Source organism: Oncorhynchus masou, chromosome 7 (assembly GCF_036934945.1).
Source record: "Oncorhynchus masou masou isolate Uvic2021 chromosome 7, UVic_Omas_1.1, whole genome shotgun sequence".
Lineage (NCBI taxonomy): Eukaryota > Metazoa > Chordata > Actinopteri > Salmoniformes > Salmonidae > Oncorhynchus > Oncorhynchus masou.
In genome coordinates this window covers 14965244-14978778 of record NC_088218.1, presented here as the reverse complement: position 1 = coordinate 14978778, position 13535 = coordinate 14965244, and the positions used below count along the sequence as shown (strand labels likewise).

Below are 13535 nucleotides of genomic sequence, written 5' to 3'. Positions count from 1 at the left end.
GAAATGTGGCAAAAGGTCGCAAAGTTCAAGGGGGCCGAATACTTTCGCAAGGCACTGTATTTGCAATCTATATAACATTTAAAAATCCAGATTGTATTTTGTCGATTCTTTTCGCGATGAGAATATTGGGCCGGGACTGAAACAACCCGATTCAATTTGGGTCCTGAGGAAAAACCAGTTAAGAACCACTGGCCTAAAAGGTCATGAAAATCTATACCAAACTGGGAGGGACGACATGAACTTATCCATTGCAAAATGTTTTGCTACGGTGGTCCCTAATGAATCCCTACACGACCACCCACACACTCTGAAGGATGGCATGAGTGACACCACAGCACCTTGAACCTGTCAGGTCATATACAGTTACACCCTTCACCACCGCTTTGGTCCCAGAGCAACCATGCTGTCATTGTAAATAATAATTTGTACTTAACTGACTTGCCTAGTTAAATAGAGAGGGAGCGAAACAGGGTGTAAAACTAGAGAAAGGAGTTAGCTAGGCCTAAATAAGCAATATTTTTCACTGTGGGGGCAGGTATGTCAGAAAAAAGGCTTGACTAAAGGATAGGCTCACTCTGCGGGTGCCTGTGTATGATGTGTGTGTTCGTTCCTGTGTGTCTCTGTAGTACAAGGCATCACTGATGTACTGCCATGGTGAAGCATGTGTGTTCAAAGTAAGCCTAGTGAGAGGCCAATGCTATTAATAGTATGTTAGATATGGTAATCTTGGTTGGACTGCATTTCAAGACCTGAAAAACATACAGTAGATATTTTAACAGCATTTTCACTCACTGATCTGTGTGACTAGAACTTGTATTGGGTTGGAGGTCTTCTCTGCAGCCTGGTACCATCTTCCTCCTCCTCCGACCCAGGCCCGGACCCTACAGGAGTACATCCCCTTGTCAGACCCCCTTACCCCCCTCACCACCAGCCTAAACTCCCCTGGCCCCGTCCGCTCCAGCCCCACCGAGGGGGACCCGTTTGAGACCACCCCGTCACGGCCCAGGCTGACCGCTGTGCGTCCGTCCACAAGCCAGGTGACCTCCAGGGCCAGGGAGGCCAAGTTACCCGCGGAGACCAGGCAGGTGAGGGTCAGGGTGTCGTCCATGTTGAGCGTGGTGTTGGACATGGCCACGACAGACAGTGAACGAGCTGGAAGGCGGAGGGAGAAGACAAAATGGCTGCCGTTAGAACCAATAAACAAGGAAACAACCCCTAGACACCTGTAGAACTGGACCGGTTGGATAAGTAGAAGCAATATGGTGAAAATATAGAACACTCCAGCACAGTTGGATATGGAGATACAAGTACTCTACACATCAAGAGAAGACGGAGTAGAAGGGATTCAACATGTAAAACTTGATTAAAACCGTCCAGATCAAAAGAACCAACAGTGAGAAGTTGAAAAGACCCACATAGAAGATCAAGGATGACTATTTATTAAAAAAGCCCATTTCAAAAGCTCTAGAACCCACAAAAAGTCAAGTATAAATGGGTAACTATTAAAAGTGAATATACGCCGAGAACGATTTAGGCTAAATGGTAAGAGTTTCAAAGCTATGGAAAGAAAAGTCAAGGAAAATCACATTAAAACATGATACGACTCATGACTCCAGAGACTGAACTGAAGCTAAACCCTTTTGGGGGGGGTTTATATTTCTCAAATTAAATCCTGGATACTGCTACTATGGGAGACTAGGATATCTGGTAGGTGAGATGACTTCACTATAGCTCACTATGCATGTTTAGACAAGAGAGCCAGGACAAAGGCCCCTGTTAGACTTCTCCAATCCTCTTTACTTTAGCATCTCAGTAGACAGTCAATAGTGGCTGCATGGCTACACTAGTCTGTACTTAGATACAGCATGTAAAGGAAGGCCCAGTCCCTCTATGTTGTCTTCCTGCTGAGCTAGTCCCTCAGTCTCTCACCCCATTTTAATCAATCACCATGCAGGAGAGGGTTCAGGGGATATGGTGTTCCAGGCAACCACTGTGTGTGTGTGTGTCGGGGGTTCCTCACACACCCAGGGATAAAGGCCTGACAGGGGGAGGGGCTGAGATAGATCTCTGGGTCAAGAGCCTCTCCAACACAAAGAAATGCTGCTAGGCTAAAATAAAGTAGAGGCCATAGAAACGACAACCATCCCCCAGATCCCGCTCTCTCAGCTGTTCCTAACCATTCGATATTTTTACATCTGTAAGGTGGAAGCCATATTGTGGAAGCTCCATTGCACTGCTTATACCAATCCAGACCATACAGATCTGCAAATATCTCGGGGTTAAGGTCAAAGGGGAGTGATTTAGGATCGGCTGAATGTTTCACATACTAAAGTACATACAAGACACACCCCATCCCCTTTACCTGTAGGTGTGACTGCCACAGCTCCCATCTCCACAGCCTTCCCCACGATGTTCTTCCACTGACCCCCTTCCTCGTGAATCCATTCCCTCCCCGTGCACATGTACATCCCTGCATCAGCCTGTGTCACCCCGGCAACAACCAATCCAAATGCCCCATCTCTGCGAATAGCCAATCGGAGCCCTCCGTCAGCATAGCGCTGGGCGGAGCCACTTCCTGTGACCACATCCCCATCTGGGCCAACGGTCAGGATATCCACCAATGGGATGCCTGGTCTCTGTAGCGACCAGGTGACGGACAGGTAGGTGGGATCAGTGAAGTGGCGGGTGACGTTGCAGGAGAGGGTGATGTCACCACCTTCAGGGACCACGGGCTCTGGGGGCTCCGGGGCCACCTTCAGGGTGTTAGCAATGACTGTAGGGAAAGGACAGAGTTACACACACACACGGCTAGCGTCGTTAATTTGCTGCTTCACTACAGCGACATGGTTCTTTACTGCATGTTAAATGTCATTGTGACAGAACGCTAACAGATGTTGCCGTAAGCCAACACATCTCAAAATGTCATCATGTTCGTTCTTCTTCGCCAAGAGTCATTACTGCTTTTATAATCCATGAAAAATCTATTAATACCAAATGTCAAGCTTACACATGCGCATCTTCCTTATCTGTCCATTCCCCCCCCCACCCCCAAACACACGGTTTAGGCTGTCAGTGAGGGGTGTAATGGGGGGGTGCTGCTGTCAACAGTATGTGTAAGGAGGGTTTAGATTTGATAATCACAGAGGAGAGAGAAGCCCTGTTTACTCTGACCGTCACAGCTGAATAAACAGAAGAGAAACGAAAGGGAAGGGGGGCGAGTAAGAGAGCGAGAGACTGTATGCCTGTGGCTCTCTCGCAATGTCTGTTCATCGCACCCTTACGCTCTTCCTCACTCCCGCTCCCTCAGCCTCTAAACAAGAATGATACTGTGCTTTGAAGTGTTCATATTCTGATGAACCTTCTTACTCTAAGCTCAGTAAGCTGCCATTCTACCAAGTCTTTGATATTGGACTTAGTGTCCTGGAGCTGCCAAATCACTGTCACACTCAGTTAAAAATCACCCTTACCCCCCCAACTAGCTAAACATATTCCTGTCTATGTGTTCGGGTACGGAGAAAGTGAACATCGCACAACAGAAAGCCATTAATGTTGAACGTGCTGAAAGCCATTCAGTGGATCATGAATAGTTGACATAGCAGAAGCAGCATTCAGTCTGTTCAGGGCGGGAGCAAAAACAAATTGTCAGAAAAAAAGTTGGGTCTTCCAAATGGACAATGACCCCAAGCCTGACCTCAATCCTATAGAAAATTTGTGGGCAGACCTGAAAAAGCATGTGCAAGCAAGGAGGCCTACAAACCTGACTCAGTTACACCAGCTCTGTCAGGAGGAATGGGCCAAAATTCACCCAACGCATTGTGGGAAGCTTGTGGAAGGCTACCCGAAACGTTTGACACAAGTTAAACAATTTAAAGGCAATGCTACCAAATACACTCAATTAGTATGTAAACTTCTGACCCACTGGGAATGTGATGAAAGAAATAAAAGCTGAAATAAATCACACCATTATTCTGACAATTCACATCCTTAAAATAAAGTGGTGATCCTAACTGACCTAAGACAGGGAATCTTTACCTTCTAGTAAATGTCAGGAATGGTGAAAAACAGAGTTTAAATGTATTTGGCTAAGGTGTTTGTAAACTTCAACTGTATACACACACGTAAAAAAAAATGTAAAAACCTGTTTTTGCTTTGTCATTATGGTGTAGTGTGTAGATTGAGGAACAAAATTATATTTAATCCATTTTAGAATAAGGCTGTAACGTAACAAAATGTAGAAGTCAAGGGGTCTGAATACTTTTCGAATGCAATGTACATTATACATGTCAAGGCCACTTTAGTCGGAAGAAAATAATGTATTAGATAGACAAGTGAGCCAAGCAAACACAAAACTGAAAGTTTTGGTGGAGAATGCCGTTTGCGTAGACACCAATAGGAGAGGTCAGTAGACTGCCTTACCTACACAGGTGACTCTTCATACCAGAGTAAACTAATTTACACTACATGGTGTTACATCAATGGATCTCACTGTACTATGTATACAAACCGTCTACTAGTTCAACTACACCACCATGAAACATTGTTTTACAGCACGGCTACAAGCAGCACTAAAAATCACCTACTAGTTCAAGAGCACTTAGATTTTACAATATAATCTCACGCCTCTACCTGTTCCAGCTCTCCTCGTCAGCACAATTCACCACTAAGCCTCTTTCTTTTCCTCTCCCTCAGCTCATTGAGACAGACTGTTCAGAACAGGGCAACAGTCAACTCCACAGAAATAACAACCCCCATTTGACATGAGATAAATACACCCATCTGGAATCTGCTCTCCAAGTGTGTGTGTGTGTGTTGGAAGACTGAACGTGTGTGAACATGAGTGAAATCACCCCTCACTAGTGTTTCCCCAAAGCAGCAGATCTAGGAACCGGTTCCCTCCCCAAAGCAGATTAGCATAATTGGGGTTAAAGTTACATAGCTGATCCTGAACCAGTCCATCTAAGGAAAGTGCAGCTGTGTCCATGTGTATACAGTATATAAGCGCACGTGTGTGTGTGTGTGGTCTGACAAACACACCAGCTTAAGAGAGCGTGTCATGTGTAAGCAAGGGATATGAGCCGTGTTCAATAGACCACACGAACCACAACAAGAGAACATGAACACACGCTGTATGGGTCTTCAAACCCAGCCAGCCTCTATGTAAACTAGAAGTCACAATGGAGGTCTGACTAATCTAGTTTAAAGTTAATACAGTTCTCCTAAATGGATATACGGTGATTCCACACTGATGGTTAAGACAGTCTATAAGTCTCTCTCATACTCGTGTCTGACCCACCTTTCAGCGTCACCCCTGCGTTGTAGTTCCCGCTGAAGACAGAGTCCGTACTGGGTGTACTGCAGAGGTACGTGGCACTGTCTGAAGACCTCACTTCCTGTATCCTCAGCTCCACCACGCTGTCCCCCAGCCGCACCACGCTCAGGTCCCCACTGGCCACCCGGTCGCTTAGCGACAAGTCCGAGTACTTTGGGTCGAAGGTGGATATTACTTGGATAGACCCCGCCTCCGCCTGCTGCATGGTCCAGTCAAAATCCTGCTCCCTGGGCCCCTCGTAGTCAGTAACATCACAGCGCAGTGAGACAGGTTGGCCCTCCACACGGAGCAGAGGGCCAGGGGACACAGACACCACCCGGGCATGGGATACACCTAGAGAGAAGACACACACATACACGTCATTGACAGATCCGCATACATAAAATCCGCAGAATCCCCCACACACTGACAGCGTTCCTACCACATCAGACTTCCTTAGCTAACCTCTTGAAAGCCTCTCTGCTTAACAATACGCATACAGTTGAGATACATTTAGCACAGGGCAGGCTAAATATACACTTAGATACTACCTTTGGTTTGATTCCTCTGATTCCAAACCCACAGTGTGTGTGTGGGTGGGTGTGTGTTCTATAAAAAGGCCCACATATTGACACCTGAACCCTAGTGTCGCTGCACTCAACGGGTGAATCAATAATCTGAAGCGGTTCCTCTCCTCGTCTCCTTTCCTTTATTCCCACTGACATACGCTTTGCTTTCACCTGTTACTCCATGGTAACCTTCTTAGACTGGAGTAGAAGGAAAGGAGTTGAGGAAAGGAAGCCACTAGAGACTATTTAGATGCACCCATAGAGAGAGACAGTCTTGCTCGAGAAGGGAACAGCCTGGACCACTTACTCAAGCTAGAGAGAGAAGACCTATATAAAGTACAGGCTTGTTTGGATGGGCATAGGGGAAAGAGCAGCAAACATGCACACACACCAGGCTTGTCTGAACAGGCTGAGGGGAAGAGCGTGCACATGCCATGGCCAGCATGGAGCAACACAAGCTCCCCCACCCACACACCACAAACCAAAGAACAGTATCAGGAAAAATGATAAGAGGTCAGCTCATTTGGAAAGAAGAAAGGGACGACGCACCAGCAGCTTTCAAAAGAACGACCCCACAGCCCAGAAATAGTCCCCGTTACATCCCAACTGGAACAACCAAAGAGCAAAGCCTTCTGGGAACATTTCCATCACGCTCTACTTCTAATGGTAACGTTGGCAGCATTCCAATTTGATCCTACACCACTGCCTTAGTTGGACCCTTAGCGATTAACATAGCACTTCAAAACACCTTGTTGACACACAGTATACTTAACCCTTTTTCCTGTCCTAGCATTTTGGGACACTCAAGGAACTGGAGAAATAGACGTTTGTGGGAAGGTGGTCCATAAAACATTGCTGGAACAGTCTGGTTCTGGGGATGTCATCGCTTTGACTTACCCTACGTCATAAGAGAAGGGATATTATACTGGTCGTACACCACTTAGGAGTGTGACTAATATTAGCACGCAACTCTTAAGCCACTCTTATCCAAACAAACAGCCGGAGGGCCACAGAGTAAACAGGCAATATGAGACAGACCAGTTATGTTTAGTGTTCCCACATGGCCATATCACTTGTTTAGGGAAGACATAAGTGGCCATCTGTGCTAATTAGCAGTCTAGCGTCCCCTGAACACCTGTTTGTAATCTGAGGAAGTGTTGTTCCTCAACTGGAGGCACACACAGCTTGTTGATCTGTGCAAAACTGCTACAGGAAGTGCATATTTTTTTACTCAGAAAATTATTTCTTGCCAATGTGAAAGGGGCAAAGGAGCATGTTGCCAAAATTGTTAAAACAGCATAGGAATTGTAGTTAACATGGAGGCAACAAATGGGCAAATGTACATGCTGAAAACCATAAATACAGATAAGGGTTTTGGAGAGCTCGGGCGGTAGTACGTCATCAACATGTTTGGGGTCGTGTGCATGTATTTATTGTTTAGGCCAGGGTTGTCAAACTCAATCAAGGTCCGGTGGGCCGCACTGAAATTTCCTCGCCGTAAAGATTGTCTAAAAATATTCCTTTATACCATAACCCCACCACCACAAGGCACTCGTCACAACATGGACATCAGCAAACCACTCATCCACAAGATGCCATACAAGTGGTCTGCGGCGAGACCGGATTGAGGACAACGGAGGCGGCTAAACGGCGAGGCATTGTCAATCCGCCATCTGCATTGGCTGTGTAGTATTTACAATGATTTGGCCTCTGCAGAAGTCATGCAGTTTGCAGAACAGCGCAGAGCTGTTGTGAAGGACGTTGTCATGGAAGTCAGTGTGTGTTCATACAGGACCTCCCTACCGTCACAAGCATTCACGTCAATACGGAGCCCTCCACATTCTTACAAAATTTGAGAAGTGCACAGCGATCCAGTACGGAGCTCAATTTGACCTCTGTGTGCCTACCTCTGTGCTCAGAGGCTTCGTAATTGTGTCACACCATCCATACAGTAGCACCGACCACATTTCAGATCTAGCAGAAATGGGCTCTTATGGTAGAGAAATTAACATTAAATTCTCTGGCAACAGCTCTGGTGGACATTTCTGCAGCCAGTATGACAATTGCACGCTCCCTCAAAATATATATGTGGCCCTGTGTTGTGTGACAGAACGGCACATTTTAAAGTGTCCTTTTATTGTCCCTAGCACAAGGTGCACCTGTGTAATGACCATGCCGTTTTATCAGCTTCTTGATATACCACACCTGTCAGGTGGATATGTTATCTTGGCAAAGGAGAAACAATCACTAACAGGGATGTAAATAAATGTGTGCACCAAATTTGAGAGAAAAGCTGAGCTATGAAAAATCTGTGAGCTTTTATTTCTGCTCATGAAACATGGGTCCAACACTTTACGCCGCGTTTACATTTTTGTTCAGTGCACAACTAATCTAACTAAGCTGTTTGGTGCAGTAGTTCAATTAAAATAAAGTGTATGAATACGAGGCATCTCGTTAAATGACAGACTTTCCTGTAGAATCCCTACTGTTGACCAGTCACAAGTCCGGAGACTCCGGCTTGTGACTAACGTGTGCCGTAACAACCGAAGAAAAAAAATCGTTATAATATATGCACCAACTCTTCCGAACGGTTTCGGCTGGGAAGCATGCGGACGCCTTTAAAGCCATCGGGAATGGCTCAAGGGCACACACATCCCCTGCTCCAGGAAGGCTGGAGACATGTTAACATTTGATAATCTCACAGTACCACACCAATGTAAAAACTCAGCCGCTCACACAAACACAGGGAAGCCCTGAGCGACGCAAAATGTACGTTGACACACACACTCCCCATCCTACACAATCCGACACACCGTTGTGAAATAAAATGGGTCCGATCAACCGAACGAAAATTATATTTCTTCCTTGATCACTGAGATAAGATAACCAATGACTATAATAACAGAGAGGTCCATCAGTGGTGGACAGTGCGCCATTCCAAATTCAACTACATTAGTTCAATTTATCAAGGGGATCTATGCGAATTGGACGGCTACCCATCGCGTGTTATGGTGCCTCCATGGAACTGGACCATTGTCAAGGCTTGTCAACTTAATTGATGTCATTAAATTAAAAGTTCTCGCTCGTATTCCTTTGATTGAACGATTAAAAGTTTCGACCAGGATTTGAGGAGCTGAAATGGAAAATTGCCACACACCCTCACCTGTGACCAACCACCGTAGCCTACATGTAACGATGAAGTTGGGCGTGGGAAAATCTATTCACATATTTAAAAAGGGTTCGTTTTAGTAAAAAACTCAGTCATGTGTAATTAATATAGGAGGAACAGCATGATCAGTAAAAATCCGTTGATAACATTGCCTTTAAATTAATTTGACTAATTGCTTTGTCAATGGAGATTCTTATCAGGTTTTAAGTGAAAACATGCCCGCGCGTGCATGTCAATCTAATAGTTCCCACTAAACGACAGCACCCGCGTTTTTATGACGATATTATCAGACCTTTAGACAACCCTTTTTCAAATATAACTTACCCATCGATAAAAACAAGAGTAGAAGAGATAGATGTTCCATCCTGCAAATTCGCGTAATTTTAACTCCCAGTTCGTTCCTTTGTCATTAAAATCCGCCGCGGGTGAAAGGAGTCCCCTTGGACCTTCAGTTCAAAAACCCAGCCACCGGCGACCTCTCAGAAATCCCCAAAATGCTGTCCACGAGAACCGACACTGGCGAGTAGACGTTCAGATATCCGTTAAATGGACGTGCGTGCAGTGAAAGTTCACTGGTAGCGACCTTGTACGCTCGCATAATTCATACTGAGCGTCGTTAATCAGTGTTTGGTTTTGGAACGGGAGAGGGAGGGAACAACGTTGCGGTGTCCGGAAGTCAGTTTTTGGAGGAGGGGAGTAGCGGCGGGATTTTCACAGGTAGCTCTGTCCCAAGTCTCACTCGTGGCTATTTAGAGCTGAATAATAGGCCTACAGAATATCATCGATACAGTATGTGTAACGTTAGCCTATTGAAATGTTGCTTTCAGATCATTGCACATCTACAAGGGGCCACTAAGAGGTGTGTAGTTTCAAGTTTTAAAGGGGAATTTAACTCAAAAACGATATTTTCATTAGTTCACTGTTGATACAGTCCTAAAATGCCTGGCATGTCAGCAGTCAAATTGTCAAGATATTATACAAGGTTGGATCTAATCCTGAATGCTGATTGGTTAAAACTGCATTCCAGCCAGTGTCTATTCTACAAGTTCCCACAAGCTACATATATGATGTTAAACGGCCAATTTACCTTGTTCCATTTGACTGTGCAACCCACTGTCTCATCAGCCCAGCCAGGCAATTTATAAACATGATCTCCACTATAAAAAGCATCTAGATATTATCTCACATTTCTTTTAGATTAACATTTAGTTAAACAGCTGAGATTTGTATTAACCTTAATGTCCGTCTCTCCGACATTTGCAAAATTGTTTCAATATTGAAATCCGATCTCCAGCTGTCGCATAGTAATGAACATGTCGGGATGAGACAGACAGGCAGGCACCTTCTCTCAGCTAGTTGAAATCAAGAATCAGCATAATTAAACATAATTATGTTTATTTCTATCGACTGGGTCACGTCCAAAGATACAGAACAAAAATACTTCACGTCTCTGGCAACCAAACCAATAAAAAGAACGACCAGGCGGCTTCAATAGCAACCCTTGATTTATGTCGGGACTATATCTTGTGGATGAATATGAATAAATTAATCAAAATATATGTTTATTAAAATATGTAAATCATTATTTTAATAATAACCCATTTAAGTGATAATAATGCCCTCGAAGTGTTTGGAAGATATGCCTCATGATTTTTTATGACCTTTATTTATTTAGGCAATTCAGTTTAAGAACAAATTCTTATTTACAATGACAGCCTACCAGGGAACAGTGGGTTCAGGGGCAGAACAACAGATTTTTACCTTGTCAGCTCGGGGATTTGATCCAGCAACCTTTTGGTTACTGGCCCAACGCTCTAACCACTAGGCTACCTGCTGCCCCAAAACACCTACCAGAAGTGGGATGATGTGGCTGGAGACACCTTTCTTCTTAAGTCCAATATCTTGACAACTTGACTGCTGACATGCAAACCATTTTGGGACTGTATCAACAGTGGGGGAAAAGACCAGGGATACTGGAATGATAGAGATAGATATGTATAGGGTGTGGCAAACCTCTTCAAGGTTAGGAGCGTTTGTCACAAATTAAGTGGTAAACTGTCACCAAATCACCCAAGAATGAGAGTTATTTCGAACAGGACAGTACCTGTGTGTTTGTTTCTCCGTTCTGGTCCACCCAGGCCGTATACGAGGCCAAGGATAGCAGGGTTCATTCAGTACACGAATCGGGTTCTCGGTAGGTCCAAACGCCAACAGGTAAGTCCAAAACAGTCCAGCTCATACACGGTAAATCCAGCCAATCTCTATTGTCTCTTTCTCTATTGTTCATAGATCTTTCCAGCACTCTCTCTCCTTCTTCCTGGTTTTTCTTGACCCTTTATTTGTGGGTCGGCTCCACCTTCTGAGGGTTCCCCTTGCTTCTGGGACTTGTAGTTTTGGCGGTCGGCCATTTTGTGATCTGTAGTTCTGATGGGGGTGGCCATTTTAGTGATCGGGCAGAGCCCGTTTATTAGATCTGCTCTCACATATCTGCCATTTATCACTCAACCCCCTTCTTTGCCACAAGGGGTAAGGTGACTAGGCATCAGGATATATGATAAACATATATGATAAACAGAGTAGCAGCAACGTATATGATGATTACACACACACACACACACACACACACCAATGAGTATCAGGAAAGCCAGTGGATGGACAGAAGGGCAGGTGAAAGGTCAGGGTTCATGACCCCAGGGAACTGGGGTTAAAGGGGGTGTCAGTGGTTGAATGGGACATGGGTGCAAGATGCTGCATTATGATGCATTTATTTTTACCTGTGTGTGTGTGTGTGCGTGTGCGTGTGTGTGTGCGTGTGTGGACGTGTTTGACTAACAAGAATAGTAAACAAACAAAAAAATGGACCAACTGGGGACATTTTGTTGGTCCCCACAAGGTCAAATGCTATTTCTAGGGGGTTTAGGGTTAGAATTAGTGGGTAAGGGTACAGGTTAGGTTTAGGGATGGATAGGATTTTGAATGGGACGAATTGTTAGTTAGCTGTACATCTCTCTCTCTCTCTCTCTCTCTCTCTCTCTCTCTCTCTCTCTCTCTCTCTCTCTCTCTCTCAAATCCCTGAGCTGACAAGGTAAAAATCTGTTGTTCTTCAGTTAACCCACTGTTCCTAGGCTGTCATTGAAAATAAGAATTTGTTCTTAACTGACTTGCCTAATTTACAGTTTTTCTCAATTGCTAAAACACAATTTCTGAAACCTTGCTCCATTTCCTGAAAACATTAAACACAAAACCTCATCTTCAAGCACTATTTACATAACCTCTGACTCCTCCCGCAAAATGAAACATTAGCCTCAAAACAGTTTTACCTGTGTTCAAAATCAAACACTGCTCTCAAATCATAAACAAAGTGATCAAAATGATATACACTCTTAAGCAGTCAGTAAACAATACACTGAAAAATAGAAAACACATTGTTCAAAACATACTATTCTCAGGGAGAAGTACATTTTTTATCTAAAAAAATATTCATCTTTTTCTGTCATTGTCTTTTGATGAACAAAAATATGTTCTATCATAGTAGCTCAAAATTTATCAGATATTACTACTCTGCTTTTCTCTTTGCAATTTTGTTTTTTGTTCTTCCTCTTCCTTGTACCCCTATTTTTACAGTACTGTACCCTGCATCTCACAAACTTATCATTTGTCTCTGTGATACTGTAATTATTGTTCTTTATTGATATGAACCTGCAACCAGTCAAAATCTATTGAGCAGTCAGTACTGTTAATAAATGGAAAGCACAATGTTCAGGGCCATACAATTTGTCCATTGTACAGTATACAGCCTACAATACACTGTACTACAGTATACAATACTAAAAGGGACAAAAATCAAAGGAGTAAACATGTGATCAATGTGCTTCTTCTTGTCTTTGGGCTAGGTCAGGCCAGTGCACTTCGTCAACATCACAAGCAATATTGCCCCTCCTGAGGCAACGGGGGAAGAAGCCTCTTGTGTGCCGTATCCAGCCCTGACATGATTCCTCACCTATATCACCACAGGCTAAATCCATGGCTTGCAGCAGATTTACTCTGGTGTAGGGTTGTCTATCATACACTTACCATCTCCAAGAGGAAAAAAACTCCTCAATTGGATTCAGGAAAGGCGAGTATGGAGGGAGGTACAAGTTCATAAACTGCCCATTGATGTTAAACCATTCCCTTACCTGAGCAGCTTGGTGGAAACTGACATTGTCCCACACTATCACATAGGTGGGAATGGGATTCTCATTTAGCTCTTGACCCTGCTGCTCTTGAACCTGATGCTCAAATAAAATATCTCTTAGATTGGCAATACATCTTAGAATGTGCTGGGTGTTATATGGCCCGAGTGTAACATGGTGATGTAGAACACCATGGTTGCTGATAGCAGCACAGATTGTGACATTGACACCTCGTTGACCAGGGACTTCAACAATGGCCCGCTGTCCAATCATGTTTCGGCCTCTCCTTCTCGTCTTTGTTAGATTGAAGCCTG

The 13535-nt window shown here is 44.3% G+C and overlaps 1 protein-coding gene across 1 annotated transcript in view; it reads right to left on the bottom strand.

The window, feature by feature from the left end:
* Positions 1-9693, bottom strand: part of LOC135543352 (prostaglandin F2 receptor negative regulator-like) — a 44832-nt gene extending 35139 nt beyond the window's left edge. The window contains exons 1-4 of the mRNA XM_064970544.1: positions 9371-9693; positions 5294-5662; positions 2363-2773; positions 793-1152 (exon numbers count right to left, since the gene is read on the bottom strand). Of these exons, the coding sequence (XP_064826616.1) occupies positions 793-1152; positions 2363-2773; positions 5294-5662; positions 9371-9410 (1180 nt within the window). The 5' untranslated portion in view covers positions 9411-9693. The remainder of the gene's footprint in view (positions 1-792; positions 1153-2362; positions 2774-5293; positions 5663-9370) is intronic.
* Positions 9694-13535: the final 3842 nt, after the last annotated feature.